A 13,292-nucleotide genomic window follows, 5' to 3' on the forward strand; every position below is an offset into this window, starting at 1 on the left:
ACATGGACACATTTACAATAAACAACTTACATTTCAAACTCATATTTCTTATGACTTGAAAATGTTATTATCATAATAACTAGTCTATTTTAATTGAGTAGATGCCTTATGAATGTCCTTCTTTATTGACAGATGCATCAGATGCGGAGCCAGAAAAGGGGGTCTTGCCAACTGAAATTGGTGAATCTCACAAGTTACCTTTAGATGAGCAACAGACAGGGAGGGACGATGCCACTGGATTCTTATGCTGGAAGAAAGGCTGTAACCAAGTCTTCAAGTCTTCCAACTCCCTACAGCAGCACTTCAACGAGGTCCACAATAAGAGGCCCCAACTGCCCGTTTCGGATCGCCATGTCTACAAGTACCGCTGTAACCAATGCAGCCTGGCGTTCAAGACGGTGGAAAAGCTGCAGCTCCATTCTCAATACCATGTGATCAGGGCAGCCACGATGTGCTGCCTCTGCCAACGCAGCTTCAGAACCCTGCAGGCCTTGAAGAAACATTTGGAAACCAGTCATCTAGAGCTGAGTGAATCTGACATACAGCAGCTCTATGGCGGCTTATTAATGAATGGAGATCTCATGGTCATGGGTGACCCATCCCTTGGAGAAGAGCATGGGATCCTCGGGGACGATGACAAAGATGGAGAGGAAAGTGACCTGGAAGAAAAACAAAGCCCAACCGGTAGTGACTCGGGCTCGTTGATGGAAGATTGTGGATCTGAACCTAAGCGAGCCTTGCCATTCAGGAAGGGCCCCAACTTTACGATGGAGAAGTTTCTGGATCCATCTCGCCCCTTTAAGTGTACTGTATGCAAAGAGTCATTCACACAAAAGAATATACTACTAGTTCACTATAACTCGGTCTCCCACCTGCATAAAGTGAAGAGGGCCCTTCAGGAGTCCACCACCGGTCAACCTGAGCCCACCAGTAGTCCTGACAACAAGCCATTCAAATGCAGCACCTGTAACGTGGCCTATAGCCAGAGTTCCACTCTTGAGATACACATGCGCTCTGTCCTGCACCAGACCAAAGCCCGGGCGGCAAAGCTTGAAGCAGCTGGAGGCAGCACTAACTCTGCAACAGGCGCTGGATCAAGTGCAAGTGGATCTAGTATCAACACTTCCACGCCTAGCCCCAGTCCAGCCACCAACACAACGACAAGCTCTAGCAACCACAGCTCTTCTGGATCGCATAATTCCCTGAATCTTCACGGCGGGAACCACATGAGCCACTCCCACAAAATGGAAAGCCTAGGTAATTCCTCAATGAGCCGTTCGTCGCCGTCTGAGAATCAAGAGGTAAAGAAGAAGAAATTTGCAGACATGCTGTCCGCTAGGGGTCAACAGCAGCAGCTTCAGCAGCAGCAGCAGCAGTTGGTGCAGGCTCAAGCCCAAGCTCAGGCCCAGCTCCAACAAGAGCTCCAGCAGCAAGCTGCTCTCATCCAATCACAGCTCTTTAATCCTGCACTTCTGCAACACTTCCCCATGACAACTGATGCTCTCCTCCCTCTGCAACAACAACAGTTGCTCTTCCCTTTCTATATCCCTGGAGCAGAGTTCCAGCTTAATCCTGAGATCAACCTCAGTAGCTCGGCACTTGGTCTGGCTGGCTCGTCCACTTCCTCCCTGCTGGAGGACCTAAAGAACTCAGCCCAACAGGCTCAGCAAAGTTGTCTCCAGCAGCAGCTAATGCATCATCATCTTCAGCAGCAGCAGCAACAACAACAACAACACCACCACCAACAACAGCAGCAGCAGCAACAGCAACAACAACAGCAGCAGCAGCAGCAGCAACAACAGCAGCAACAACAGCAGCAGCAACATCAGCAGCAACAGCAGCAGCAGCAGCAACAGCAGCAGCAGCAGCAGCAGCAGCAACAACAGCAACAGCTGCAACAGCAGGCGCACCAACAGGTTCAAGGACAGATGGCTCTGCTACAACAAAATGCTGCTCTTCTTCAACAGGTTGAGAAAAAACAGAAGCATTCTTCTAACCATGAGAAAGAAAGAGAAATGCACCGAGATAGAGACACTAGTGAAAAAAATGAGGAGCACGTCAAAAGGGACTCTATGGACAACAAGGCAAGAGAGAAGAAGGATACAGCACAGTCTTCAGTAAATACAAACCATGACCCTGGGTTCCCTCCTCCAAGGATTGCTTCAGATGCTCGTGGAAATGCAACTAAAGCCCTACTGGAGAACTTTGGGTTTGAATTAGTGATTCAATACAATGAAAACAAACAGAAAGCTCAAAGAAAGCTACCTGCACCTGGAGCTGCCGCTTCCAATGGTCCAAGTGGGATAACAAGAGTGGACCCCAGTGAAGGATTAGAGAAACTAGAATGTGAGGCCTGTGGCAAATTGTTCTCAAACATTCTGATTCTAAAGAGTCACCAGGAACACATCCACCAGGCCTTCTTTCCATTTCGATCCCTCGAGAGATTTGCTAAGGAATACAGAGAGCAGTATGATAAGCTCTATCCACTGAGACCCCCGACACCAGAAACGACACCTGCTCCTCCACCACCCCCGCCCCCACCTCCCCCTCCTCCACCACCTCCACAGCGGGCACCAACACCAAATATCCCTGTCTCTGCTGCCTCCCACACACCTCCAACCATACCTCCCCCACAGCCTCAAGTTTCCATGGCACAGATGCAGATGCAAATGGAGCTTCCCCTCTTTTCACCGCTAATGATGCAGTCCATGTCTCTTCAATCTTTGCCTCAGATGTCAGCTGTTGAGCAAGGCCTGGCCTCAGAACTGGCCCAGCTTTATCAACAACAGCTCACGCCAGCAATGCTACAGCAACAGCAGAACAAGAGGCCTCGGACACGTATCACAGATGACCAGCTTAGGGTCCTGCGACAGTATTTCGATATCAACAACTCCCCAAATGAAGACCAGATTAAAGAAATGGCGGACAAATCAGGACTTCCTCAAAAAGTTATCAAGCACTGGTTCAGAAACACATTGTTTAAGGAGCGCCAGCGGAACAAAGACTCGCCCTATAATTTCAACAATCCTCCGATAACAACTCTAGAGGAGACCAAAATTGACTCAAAACCCCCATCCCCTGAGCCTCAGAAACATGAATGCTATGGAAGTAAGAGGTCTTCTAGAACTAGATTTACTGACTACCAACTGAGAGTGCTTCAGGATTTCTTTGATGCCAATGCTTATCCAAAAGATGATGAGTTTGAACAGCTCTCCAACCTACTCAGCCTTCCAACTCGTGTGATCGTAGTTTGGTTCCAAAATGCTCGTCAGAAGGCGAGAAAGAATTACGAGAACCAAGGTGATGGTGCAAAAGATGGAGAGAGGCGCGAGTTATCCAATGATCGGTATATTCGCACTACCAACTTGAATTACCAGTGCAAGAAGTGCAGCCTAGTATTTCAGCGTATATTTGACCTAATAAAACATCAAAAGAAGCTGTGCTACAAAGATGAAGATGAGGACGGGCAATATGACAGCCAAAACGAGGATTCAATGGATCTTTCACATGAATACTATACCCCCTCTGGCTCATCTTGCCATACTCCAATGCCCTCCTCTTCAAGCCTTTGCCCTCTCCCACCCTCAACTTCGGCATTCTCCAACCTACCTTCTGCAGAGAAGGAGGAGGCATCCCCTGCCAATACGTCCAACCTGTATGATGAAAAGCCAAAACAGTTACCTGAAATGTCTGTAGATCTAAGGGAAAACCAAACTACTATCAAGCAAGAAATTATCCATCCACCCCAATCTGAGCCACAGCATCACAGGTCTCAGCGGGAGGAGAAGAGTCAAACAACAGCTAAAGCCACCAAACATTCGTCTTCTTCCTTCTCACACCAACAGCACCAGAGTAGCTCCTCTGCTTCTCTGACAAGTCAGGCACCCTCTCAAAGCTCTCACATGAGCCTTAACCAACACCTCTCATCCGCCTCCCAGCAACTGGCACAGCAGATGATCCCTTACCAGTGTGAGCAGTGCAAGATTGGCTTTCCCTCATTTGAGCACTGGCAAGAACACCAGCAATTACATTTCCTCTCCGTTCAAAACCAATTCATTCACCCTCAATTCCTGGACCGTCCAATGGACATGCCTTTCATGCTATTTGATCCCAGCAATCCTCTCTTGGCGAGTCAGCTACTCTCCGGTGCAATGTCACAGATTCCAAGCAGCTCTGCAACCTCTCCATCTACTCCCACCTCCACCATGAACTCTCTGAAAAGGAAGTTAGAGGAGAAAGCAGGCACTAGCCCAGGGGAGAATGACAGCAACAACAGTGGTGAGGAGCCACACAGAGATAAACGCCTTCGGACTACAATTACTCCTGAGCAGCTTGAGGTTCTTTATCAAAAGTACCTTTTGGATTCAAATCCAACACGCAAAATGCTGGACCACATAGCTCATGAAGTTGGACTCAAGAAGAGGGTTGTACAAGTCTGGTTCCAAAACACTAGAGCCAGGGAACGCAAAGGACAGTTTCGAGCAGTAGGACCAGCTCAGGCCCATCGTAGGTGCCCTTTTTGCCGAGCTCTATTCAAAGCAAAGACTGCCCTTGAAGCACACATTCGCTCCCGTCACTGGCATGAGGCAAAGCGTGCCGGCTATAATCTAGCTCTGACTGGCATGCTCCCTGAACAAGATATGTTGCAATTGAAGATGGATCCACTAGATATCTCAAGCTACTCTCAACTTGCGGTAGCTAACAATGATGGACAAAGCTCTTCACTGTCACCAGTGAGTAAATCCATGGATTTGTCTCCAAGGGGCCTGTTGAGCCCTTCATCCATCAAAGTTGAGGGAATGGAGGATTTTGAAAGCCCAACCATGTCCTCTGTAAACCTGAACTTTGACCCGAGTAAACTTGACAACGATGACTGTTCTTCAGTGAACACAGCCATCACAGACACAACCACTGGTGATGAAGCTAATGCTGACAATGACAGTGCAGACACAAAACATGGCCAAAATAGTGGCGAATATATGTCTAAGATCGGGGGTCCAGCCCCCTTCATTGAAAATGATGACCAGATGTCCTCTGGCCTGGTAAGTCCAGCCACAAGCTATTATGCTAAGGACTATGAAAATGAGAATATCATTGATTACAGCGAGACCTCAAGTATGGCCGATCCCTGCTCCCCTAGCCCAGGAGCTTCAGGCAACAGGAGTATTGACAGTGGAGACCGCCCTGGGCAAAAACGCTTCCGAACTCAGATGACAAACCTACAGCTGAAACTGCTCAAGTCCTGCTTTAATGACTATAGGACTCCTACCATGCTTGAATGTGAGGTACTTGGTAATGACATTGGCCTACCAAAGAGGGTGGTGCAGGTGTGGTTTCAAAATGCCAGAGCAAAAGAGAAGAAGGCAAAGCTCAGCATGGCCAAGCATTTTGGAATAAATCACACATCCTATGAGGGCCCTAAGACTGAATGCCCGTTATGTGGAATCAAGTACAGTGCTCGCCTCTCTGTCCGTGACCACATATTCTCTGCGCAACACATCTCTAAAGTTAAGGATACCATTGGAAGTCAGCTAGAGAAGGAGAAAGAATACTTTGACCCTGCCACAGTCCGTCAACTAATGGCTCAACAAGAAATGGACCGCATTAAGAAAGCAAATGAAGTATTGGGACTTGCACAGCAGCAGGCAATGACGCAGCAAGGGATGTTTGATAACCCGGCAATGCAGGCTCTGAACCTGCAGTCTGCTTATCCAAATTTGCCAGGGATGCCACCTGTTCTCTTGCCAGGGGTTGGTAGCCCTTCTCTTCCCAGCTTTAACTCTTCAAATTCAGGTAAGGCTGACATTGCTGCTGTATCCACTGATATTAAGTACAATCTGTGTCCCAAAAAAAATTAACTGAGCCATTAGCCATGCGTGCAAATGCCATGTGCATTGTCCAAAACATTGCTAAAAAATAGATGAGACAATAATACGATAAAAACGAATAAGCTTGACAAGTAGATAAAGCATTGAATATTATTTAACAGCATTAACCTATTTCTGTTTTCCTGTGTTCCAGCTTTAACTCCTCCGAAACCTACAAACATCCTGAACATGCCTGGTGCCAGTGTTCCCTCACCTAGTTTACCCACATCTGGATTACCTAGCAAGCCTTCCTCTTCATCCTCCTTGGCTTCATCCAGTCCAGCGCAGACCAGCACATCCGTCTCCCACTCAAGCCTCACTTCAACCTCCACATCTACATCCACTTCTTCAGCTGTCCCGACAGGCCCCCGACCTGATCCTCCCAAAGAGCGTGACCCTGAGAGATCAAGAGAGAAGGAGAAGCCCAAGGAAAAGGCGGAGAAGTCGGCAACACCCTCTTCAACCGGAAGCACCCCAGCTCCTTCCACTTCAGCTGCGAGTGCCAGGAAAGAGAAACCAGACACGGCTGTGCCTGCTACGTCTATGCCTACACCTGGTATGGAATATGTGGTAGATCCGGCCCAGCTTCAGGCACTGCAGGCTGCATTGGCATCCGACCCCACAGCCCTCCTCACAAGTCAGTTCCTGCCCTACTTCATGCCTGGCTTTTCCCCCTATTATGCCCCTCAAATGTCTGGAGCTCTTCAAGGAGGCTACCTGCAGCCAATGTATGGTATGGAAAGCCTATTTCCATACAACCCTACATTGTCACAAGCATTGATGGGCCTTTCACCAGGGTCACTGCTGCAGCATTACCAGCAATATCAGCAGAGCATACAGGACGCACTACAGCAGCAGCAGAGGCAGCTTCAGCAGATCCAGCAACCCAAAGCGAGCCAAACCCCCGCCCCCTCTCAACCCTCGGGGGATCGCAAAGAATCTTCCAAAGATTCAAGCAAGACAGTGGAGCATAAAGGCAAATCCCATAGCGAAAACTCCTTCAACAATAAAGGTCCCTCAGACAAGAAAGGGATGGATGGCAAAGTTGTGGACTCCCTCGTAGACCAGTACATAGTCCCCAAGGTACAGTTCAAGCTGGCCTGCCGCAAGTGTCAAGCAGTTTTCACCAAGGAAGAAGCAGCCCTTACCCACCTTAAGTCTATCTGTTTTTTCGGTCAGTCTGTGGCAAACCTTCAAGAGATGTTGCTGCGTGTCCCTAGTGGCGCAGAGTCTGGGAGTCTCTATGACTGCCTCGCTTGTGATACCACATTGGATGGGGAGAAAGCACTCAGTCAACACCTGGAGTCGGCATTGCACAAACACAGAACAATCAAGCGGTCAGCCAGAAATGCCAAAGAGCACGCTACTAGTTTATTACCTCACTCTTCAGCCTGCTTCCCCAGTCCTAACACCGCATCTACCTCGCAGTCTGCCACTCATCCCATCAGCAGCCCCTCTACCCCGCCAACATCAACATCCACCATGCCATCCTCTGCCGTTCCTTCTTCCCTGTGTTCATCCTCTACGACACCGCTCGTCACCACAGCTGCCGGTAAACCCTGGTCCCAGGCCCCTTTCTCTAGAGCTTTAGCTGGAAAGCCCAATGCCACTCCCTCCTCTTCTTCCGCCTCTTTTCCTTCAGTGTCCTCCCCTTCAACGGTTACCTCAAGTTCATTGAGCACCTCAGGAGTTCAGACCTCGATACCAACAGACGTCTTTACAGACGAGTCTGACTCTGACAGCAGTCAGAAGTCAGCAGACAGGCTGGGTAGGACAACGGAGGAGCCACAACAGCCTGGCTGTGTCAAAGACAGTAGTAGTTGTAGTAGTAATCTTGCTAGTGTAGGAACAGACTCCATCAGATTGTAAAAGAGCTTTCAGTGATGGACAATATTTAAAAAATACAAAAGACAAAAAAAACACAAACGGAAAAAAACAAAAAAAAAAGCAGCAATGTTAAAATACATTTAAAAGTATACAAACCAATTTCAGAAAAAAGATGTGTAAAGACTAACTGCAATTCCAAAGCTTGTAACCAAAAATTGTAATGTTAGTGGATTGTTTTCCCATATCAACATGCTGGTTTCATTTTTTTTTTCTGTCAACTGAAATACATGATAATAATATACAAGGATAGAAAACAAAAGTCACTGCAATTAGGTTTTGGGTAATGATGGAGTGAAAGCTGTACTGTATGGCAATGGACTGCCTTTGAAGTTGATATATGGCCCATAATCCCTTTTGACACAATATAAGACAATAAGCTATCCCTTTTTTTGTGTTATTAATATAAATATAATTATTTTTTATTGAATAGCACACACACAAAAAAGCCAGTATGTACTGTATGGGAGAATAGTCTATCCGTTTTTCATGCTATTTAAGCATTCAGATACCAATGGCTTGCAAAGGTAATAGAATAATGTAATGTCTATTTTATTCTCAGGTCAACAGCTCACAGATGTTTTTTTTTTGTTACAGAAATTCATGTTTTACACCTTCTGACTGAAGATGACCAGTTTTTGTTTAGAAAAATTCGATTTAACAACAGAAAGTTTTCAAATGAATTATCTTAAAATTACAAGTTTTTGGGCATTCAAAAAGGATAGTTAATTGTCTGATTGGACATTTGTGCTTTAAAAGGTTGGGAAATTATCAATTTCATTATCCAGACATAGGGAGCATTGCAGACACGATGGGCGATAAAAAGATTTTTGATGATAAAAAAAACTTTCTGTATTTATTATAGATATGAACATTTTTGGTGTTAAGTAGATTGTTGCATTGGAACTGAATTTAACAGTATGGTAGAATGAAAAAAAACTGTGTACATTTAGCTTTTGTATTGTCCAACTTTAAGACGCTTCATTTGATGTTGTCTTGGTCATTCCAATAGACTAGATTATGGACAGGTAATTTATCTAAACTTTATTTCTGTCTTAGTCTCAGCTTCAGGGCAAATGTTCACCCAAATGCCCATCGTTGGCAAGGCAGGATCCTTTGTTTTAAAATCATTTCAGTTCTAAGGATCAGTTGGTATGACACTTACTAATAAGAAAAAGGTCCTGGATGAAGTGTTCATTTTTTTTTATGATCTTTGTGCACTTATCCCTGTCTTCACTCCTATTTCTCACTCGAAATTGTTACTCTTTTTCCGCACTTATTTTTGCTCCAACTGTTCTGTAGATATTAAGAAAGCTACTGCTCCTTATACACTACAAAACAGGTTCACGTAGTGTGGCTACAGTCTTTCCCAACTTTAATTTCACTTAAACCTTTATTTTATTGTCATGAATGAAAATGAAAAAAGAAACCAATAATAATTCTCACGCTTTAAACAAAAAGAAAATCCAAAGACTAAACACTTTCACCATTGGTGCATAAAGATGAGAAAGAGGCTTCTTTATACTTGAGAATTTGTTGCTGTTTTTAGGAAAGGAAACAAAGTTTAAAAAGATAAAGAGGTACGCATCAGAGTTGCCGTTCTTGCTTCTTTGCAAGCAAACAGGTGGCTTTTTTACGTAAATACCAAGAATACCAAAAACCAAAAAGGGCCCTTGTCCTGCATTGTGGAGTAGCACCGTTACAGAGCCATTGCAGTTTGTAAGATAAAGGTTATTAATCTTTGTTTGACTTTTATGTCACATTCAAAAGTCCATTTTTTTAAGAAAATGTATAAGGTCTGGTCTTCGAAGACGTACGTTTTGCTGCTAATGTAGTATTTTGAAAGAAAAAAAGTAACTAGATGCATGGTCATTTTGCTTTTGGCGAAGCTTTAACTAAAACAATAAACCAATTTCCTGCCTCTGTGACACCTTTTTCTTTCTCTTGTTGCAAAAACGGAACTTTGAAGACTGTGAATATATGTTCCAATGGACATTTTGCAGATTTTCGTTTTGAACAGACCAATGTTTAAAGCCAATGATCTATAACGTTTGTAAAGAACAGTGCATTCCAAATATCACAATGGATTTTTTTTTCTTACGCAAGGACTGATTTTATTGTTTTAAATTGTCATGATATATTTTTTTGCTAACTTCTAAAGTGACTGTAAGCTGTTGTGTAAATTTAGCATCATGGGTTGCTAAACAAAGTGAACTAGATATGTCATTTTGTGCTGGCAGAATACATCCATCCAGTTTAAGGTTCTTGCTCACGTGCAAGTAATAGTGGTTACCAAAAAATGTATATAATACATCTGGTACTGATGCGTCTTATGAGTTGTGTCACCATGCCTGTCAACTTGCAACTAGTCTCAGAAGGAATTTCTTTTAGGGGCCTTTTGCAAGTGATTGCCAATTCCTTGGAAATCCACTTGTCATTTGCCCAGGAGCCTGAAGGGTGCCACTTTCGTGCAAAATAAAGGCTTACAGGTTTGTAGGGATATCTTCTTTCCAAAGCATTATGTATGGAAATAGCAGGAGGTTTTTGGAAGGTTTCCCTTGATTCAAAAATAGTATTTCACGCTTTCATGTCCAAAGAAGTCGATCACCACACAATGATGGGTATGGATATGCTTCATACCGTCTCAAAGAACACCCACTTTACTTTACTTTTCTTTTTACCAAAACCAATATTTAAATGTCTTTAAGAACCCTTTCTTTGGCCACAAATGTATAGCGGAGTGAAATTGCCCTATTAAATCCTTTGCGCGATCTCAGAGTTGTGTTTTAAGTGTTACGTTTTTAAGAGCAATGTGATTCGATGCTGACACCTCAGCATGCTTTTGAAATTGTATTCATTTAGTGTGGAAGCTTGCCACTTCTCTTAAGTCCTGTTCTCTAAAATATTGTTCATATGTACTTTCTTATTTTTGAGAATTCTAATGTACAGTTTCTTGCTTGATTTTTGTTTAATGTTAGACATGTATAATTTTTTATTTTTTTTGGGATCACATTTTAGTTGATTACTTATCACTTAAATTAACACTAACTTGAATTGGATTGACTGAAATCAAAAATGCAAACACATTGTATTCTATGACCTGGCCACTTTATCTGTCACAATCTTTTGTAGTGTGTGTAAGTGTGTGCGTGTGTGAGTGTGTGCACGTCACGCATGCGTCAGTGTGTGTGTTTTAAGAGCCAGCATCTATTATTTTAGTAAGTACTTTATACACCAAAACCAACTGAAACACATACCTTGACTATTAGAATAAATGGAAATTTAGAAAATCTAAAATTTAAAATAACGATAAATGAGTAGAAAGATAATACCGAAGCACTGAGCAGTTTTTACTTTAATTGAGAATACAAATGTGGCCAAAGCTTTATGCAGCTGAAACAAAAAGAACAAAAAGAGCCGTGCCCAAAATGATTATGTGTATATTTTATTGTGGCACAATAGCTTTCAGTGGATACTGAAATCCACTGTCTCAAAATTGGGAGACTTGATTTAATGGACATTTACAGAGCAAGTAAGGACAAGGGTTTGCTGTAGAGGTCATTTGTTTGCCCACTGTGAAAATGAACGTATACCTGTATACAGATAGATATATTTAAAACAAGGCATCATCTTTTTTTTTGTTTTTTGTTTTTTGTTTTGAGATGAAGACAAATGAAAATAAAATGACTCTGGGAAAGCTTTGGAGATCTTGTAAAGTGGACATAATGAGAGGCTGGGAGCACACCAAAACTGGGCACAGGAGCCAAAGGCAGGATTACCACAGCTTTAATGTCACCTCCTTATTTGAATAATGAAATCTCTGCAATGGGAAAGGACTCTTGAACCAATGAATACGTGTGACACAGGGAGGACCGTCTTTCGATTAAACTGAACCTGCAGTGGCCCCAGCTGCAACCCCCCCCCCCCCCCCTCCCCTCCCCCAACCAACTACACACACACACACACCCACCCACCTTTGTCTCTTTGTTTCCCAAGCTCTGCCTCTGGTTCTGCTCTTTGATGGACGTTTGCCTCACTGAGGAACGGGATGGACAGAGATGCTTGCATACTTTCTCCCCGATTCACATCGTTGCTACTACCTGTTTGATTTCCTTGTACTTGTCTCTGGTTGACCTGTAGAACTCTTCAAGTCAAAAGGAGGGCCCACCCTCCCCTCTGTGCGTCACTCCATGGAAATAGAGGAATGAACAACAGAGAAAGGGGAGGCGATCCTTACCACTGTCATTCTTCTTAAAGAGACGGTGAAACACAAAAAAAAAGCGTATCAACCAAAATGTACAACCAAACTAACAAACAACCAACCAAAACCATTTGCTCCACCTTGAAAGATGAACTGTTTCTTGGAGCTCTCTGTTCCTTTTGTGACTTTTGGTGCCACAATGTTTTTTTATGCATTTGTTTTTCTTTTCTTTATTTTGTTTCCTTGACTTATTCCTCCTCTGAGCCTCACAAGCATGGCTCTGTGGCTCCAGGCAGCCCACCCGAGGGTAGAAAAAACAGCCTTGCAATGTACAAAAAAGAGCAAGTTAAACCAAAAATGTTGTTCTTGATGTCTTTTCTATTCTGTAGTCTTGTTAGCTTTTTTGTTACTGTAATTATATGAAGATTTCCAAACTGTACCAAACAACATGGAAACTAACATACATAAACCACATGGAACTTCAGACTTTTAAAGAAACTTTTGTCACAAAACCTTGTTGTCCTAGTTAAGTTGATTGTAGATGGTAATTGAATATACTCCTTTGAAAATATTTCATCAAGTATGTTTCTTGCTCATTGTGATACATTAAAAAAAGTATGAGCATAAATCGGCTGGTTTCACTTATTTTTAGGATGATTACAAGGAATGAACCTGTTTCCCTTTATAAAATAGGTCCTTTAATCCTTTATCACAGAGGCGCTAGAGTAGTCGCTAACACAGGTGTATCTCATTATGTTCATTATGGGCACTGGCCTACCTGCAAACCCATCGTTGACCTTAATGAGCTACACCTGTACGTGTCTCTCCCTACTATTAAACCACTGTGATCAAGGCCGATTAATCACGTTGCAATTAAACCTCTGCGTTGATGAGCAAGCAGAGTTTTGGTTAAGAAGTGATTATGACAGTCTGAATGACTCTGCACGTGTCTAGGATACAGTATTTGTAGTTTGCTCTTTGATTGCTGTGTTTTTGTTAGCCTTCAAAGTTGCGCTTCCTCACTCAATTATTTTCACCTCATGCTAAATGATACATAAAACATAGATACAACTTTTACTGATAATAATAGTAGTATTTGTATGAAATGTATGAAAAGTGTCTTCCTATTGTGGGTTACTTGTGTATATTTGTAGGAGGAGAAGATCTGAATGAAAAGGAAAAACTAACAAAAAACTTCAAGCATAGAGGTAGCGTTGACGTTTGGAATCTCTGGAGAGTTTTCACAAAGAACCGTCACATTTCAAGCAGTCAGCCAGATCCATTGGCCATGTTGAGCCAATTAACACGCTGGGGCACATCTCGAAAGAATTAAAAACACC

The 13,292-nt window shown here is 43.4% G+C and overlaps 1 protein-coding gene across 1 annotated transcript in view; it reads left to right on the forward strand.

The window, feature by feature from the left end:
• Window positions 1–12,580, forward strand: part of zfhx3b (zinc finger homeobox 3b) — an 87,248-nt gene extending 74,668 nt beyond the window's left edge. Inside the window, exons 9-10 of the mRNA XM_060072021.1 lie at window positions 133–5,793; window positions 6,022–12,580. Coding sequence (XP_059928004.1) covers window positions 133–5,793; window positions 6,022–7,736 — 7,376 coding nt within the window. The 3' untranslated portion in view covers window positions 7,737–12,580. The remainder of the gene's footprint in view (window positions 1–132; window positions 5,794–6,021) is intronic.
• Window positions 12,581–13,292: the final 712 nt, after the last annotated feature.

This window comes from Gadus macrocephalus, chromosome 14 (assembly GCF_031168955.1).
Source record: "Gadus macrocephalus chromosome 14, ASM3116895v1".
NCBI classification, from domain to species: domain Eukaryota; kingdom Metazoa; phylum Chordata; class Actinopteri; order Gadiformes; family Gadidae; genus Gadus; species Gadus macrocephalus.